General features: G+C 38.0%; 1 protein-coding gene across 1 annotated transcript; it reads left to right on the plus strand.

Annotated features, from left to right (window-relative positions):
• Nucleotides 1–203: 203 nt before the first annotated feature.
• On the plus strand, nucleotides 204–1,165 carry LOC123785226 (olfactory receptor 4C46-like). Its single transcript, XM_045786943.2, has one exon. It carries the CDS (start codon nucleotides 236–238, stop codon nucleotides 1,163–1,165), a length of 930 nt encoding a protein of 309 aa, XP_045642899.2. The 5' UTR covers nucleotides 204–235.
• The last annotated feature ends 2,612 nt before the right edge of the window (nucleotides 1,166–3,777 follow it).

The raw sequence follows: 3,777 nt of genomic DNA on the forward strand, positions 1-3,777 counted from the left end.
GTGCTTACAAAGTTCCTGCTGTCCATACTCAACAGAAACTTCACCAAGGAGATAAATCAAAAAATCTTAAAGAACTCAAAACTTATTTTCTATCTCAGAAAATCTCATAGAATCCACAAATCATTAGAATCTAGGTATTTATTTTTAACAACATGAGGAAGCTTAATAAATTCAAGGTCATATTAATCAAAAGAAATTTTTTTTCAGGTAATGCAATTAATCATAATATGAAATAATGGTGAATAGGAACAACATGACAGAGTTTGTTCTACTGGGGCTCACAGAGAATCCAAAGATGCAGAAAATCATATTTGCTGTGTTTTTGGTGGTTTACATCCTCTCTGTGGTAGGAAATACACTCACTGTGGTCACTATCACTGCCAGCCCATTATCAGGGTCCCCCATGTACTATTTCCTGGCCTATCTCTCCTTCATTGATGGCTGCTATTCTTCCATCAATACCCCTAAACTGAAGGTAGATTCACTCCGTGAGAAGAAAACCAGCACATTCAATGCATGTATGACCCAAATTTTCGGGGAACATTTCTTTGGAGGTGCTGATGTCATCCTGCTTACCGTGATGGCCTATGACCGCTATGTGGCCATCTGCAAGCCATTGCACTACATGACCATCATGAATCGGCAGGTGTGTGGGCTGCTAATGGGAGTGGTGTGGGTGGGAGGCTGTCTTCATGCAACCATACAGATCCTCTTTATCATCCCATTACCCTTCTGTGGCCCTAACGTCATAGATCACTTTATGTGTGATCTGAACCCTTTGCTCAATCTTGTCTGCACTGATACCCACAGTCTAGGGCTCTTCGTTGCTGCCAACAGTGGTTTCATCTGTCTGTTAAACTTTCTTCTCTTGATCATCTCCTATGTGGTCATTCTGCACTCACTAAGGAACCACAGCTTAGAGGCAAAGCGCAAAGCCCTCTCCACCTGTGTCTCCCACATCACGGTGGTCATTCTATTCTTTGTGCCCTGTATATTTGTGTACATGAGACCTGCAACTACTTTATCTATTGATAAAGCAGTTGCTGTGTTCTACACTATGATAACACCCATGTTAAACCCCTTAATCTATACCTTGAGAAATGACCAGATGAAAAATGCCATTAGGAAATTGTGTAGTAGGAAAGTTATTTCAGGTGAGAAATAAATACGCCTGAAGCTCAACATCGATGCAATGGAAGAAAGGTGAAAAGGACATTTTGAAATTTCTCTGAGAGGAATACCTACCAGATAAATAAAAAGTAAATTATTACAAATGATAACTTCTGAACTGAGTGGAGCAGAAATGTGCACAAAAAAGGAAAAAGCTAACCACAGGATATATTCATATATGTCCTATATATTCATATTCTCTATGAATATTCACTATCTGTAAATTCTAAATTTGAACATATTTTATTTGGAATTCTGCTCATTTTTATACACCAGTGCTGATGAGAACATGTTGCCTATAAAATTATGGTATGAAACTATAGGGTTATAAAAGCAAAGAGCCATTAACCTCTGAGGGTAACAAAGATTACCCAAGTTTCCTAATTTCCTTGTAGACTTCAGAGTCATTTTGTATTGTTCTTGTCACCCACCTTAGGCTGCTAACCCATCAGAAAGAATGATAACTCAAATAAATGAACATCTTATTATTTGAGAGGAATTTCTCTTTATTAAATAAAATCACACTCCATAGAATATTTGACTACTTGTTAAAAATAGTTTCTACAAGGCAGCAATGTCTGGGGTACAATAATATTTCAATGAGTGAATAATGGTATGAAGGAAGGTGAATGAAGTCAAGAAAATGTAGAGCAAAGAAATAATAGTAGAGACAAGGGACTTCTTCCTACTTTTATCTGATTCAGACAGATTTCTAGCTAGATCTCTTTCAGAAAACACAATTTGTTTTAACTCCTGATTAAACTATGTATTTAGAAAGACTGAAACTGAGATTCTCAATGAAGGAGCAAAAAACTTACCTTGATATTCTCCCTCCTCTCAGCAAGATTTCATCATTATATGAATGTGAGCTGTTCATGCCATTTTTCTCTGTTAATTAGATTACTCCTAGGTAACATTTCATTATGAAAAGCTTTTATAAAAAAATATGTGGTTCCGTCTGCACACAAAACAACTTCAGGATATATATATATATATGAGATATTATATATATATATATATGATATACATATATATATATGATATTATATCCCCCATTCATTAATCAATACATATTTCTAGACAAAAAATATATCAGACACATTGATGGCTGCTGGGCCTTCAGTGGTGAATAGAGTGGAACAAGAGTCTTGCCATCAGAAAGCTTCAGATCCACTGAGAGACACCCAAAGGGGAGCAGAATATGATAAGACCATGTTATAATGAGAAGGTAGTGGCAGCACAAGGTGCAATGAGTACATGTTTGAGGGACACACAACAAAGACCAAGGGATGAGGAAAACTTCCTAGATGAAAACAGATCAAAAAGGGGCACAAAGGATGAATGGGAATCACCAGAGTGAATAGGCATGTGTTAGGGTGAGAATATTCCTAGGAGAGGATGCATAACAAAGACCAGGGGGTGAAAAAAAAGTATGTCCCAAACCTGATCATTTCAATATGGTTGTGGCTATTGGCTCATCTGTTCATCCAGTAATTCATTGAGCCCCTACCGTGTGTTGGGTTATAACACTGAGTTCATAAAAGTCTCCTTAGAATGACATGAAACTAGAAAGTTAATGACAGGGAAGATCAAGAATGTCATAATTTTGATAGAGCTGAATGCCACGTACCATGGGGAACACACTGAAAGGGTCTTCCGTATCTTTTCATGGCCTGTAGCTCATTACTCTCGGCACTGATTTATACTCGACTGTCTGTTTATCTAACGTAACCTACTGAAGGATGTCTTGGCTGTTTCCAATTGTACAGACAATTATGAATAAAGGTGCTGTTAAACATGTGTGTGCAGGGTTTTTTTGTGGACATAAGTTTTCAACTCCTTTGGGTAAATGCTAAGGAGCGAGATTGCTAAATTGTTTAGTTTTGTAAGAAACTGACAAACTGTCTTCCTAAATGGCTGCACCGTATTGCTTTCCCACCAGCAATAATTGAGAGTTCCTCTTGCTCCTCATCCTCACCAGCATTTGTTGCTAACGGTGTCCCATATTTTGGCCGTCCTAATAGGTTCATTGTAGTAATACCACCTTTGAGTCATTTCCTTATCCAAAATGTGCAGATTAATTAACTCAAGAAGGCTCATGGACTTGAAGCCAATTGGTACAAATCTCACAATTAAAATATGACAGGTTCAGAATCTATGCCATGTTTGACCTGATATAAAGATACTGAGTCCCATCCATCATCGTGAATGCTAAGATCAAAAAAGTGTCCTTTGGTCAACTCATAATGAATTCTACATGCAACACTGTTCTTACCTAGAGTTTGATTATTCTAACTGCAATGAGACATTTCCCACAGTTTCTGAGGAGTGAAAATGGAATCAGAATTGTCTGTTAGAATGCTGTTTCCTTCATTCTTCAGGCATAAGGACTCACATTTTACAAGTAGACCCTTTACAGTTAGAGAAAAATGTGACTGCCAGATTTCTGGGTGGGAAGCAGTGACGTAGCAGACACGTGCTCCCACATGATAAGGTAGCAAGGATGCAAAACAGAGAATCGTCTCTGAAGAGACTGGACAGTTACTAAGGGAAGAAGACGTAGAGGGAATGTGATTTAAAATGGGGGTAAACTCAGCCGAGGTGAGC

This window comes from Ursus americanus, chromosome 24 (genome assembly GCF_024610735.1).
Source record: "Ursus americanus isolate L20-20 chromosome 24, mUrsAme1.1.p, whole genome shotgun sequence".
Taxonomy (NCBI): Eukaryota; Metazoa; Chordata; class Mammalia; order Carnivora; family Ursidae; genus Ursus; species Ursus americanus.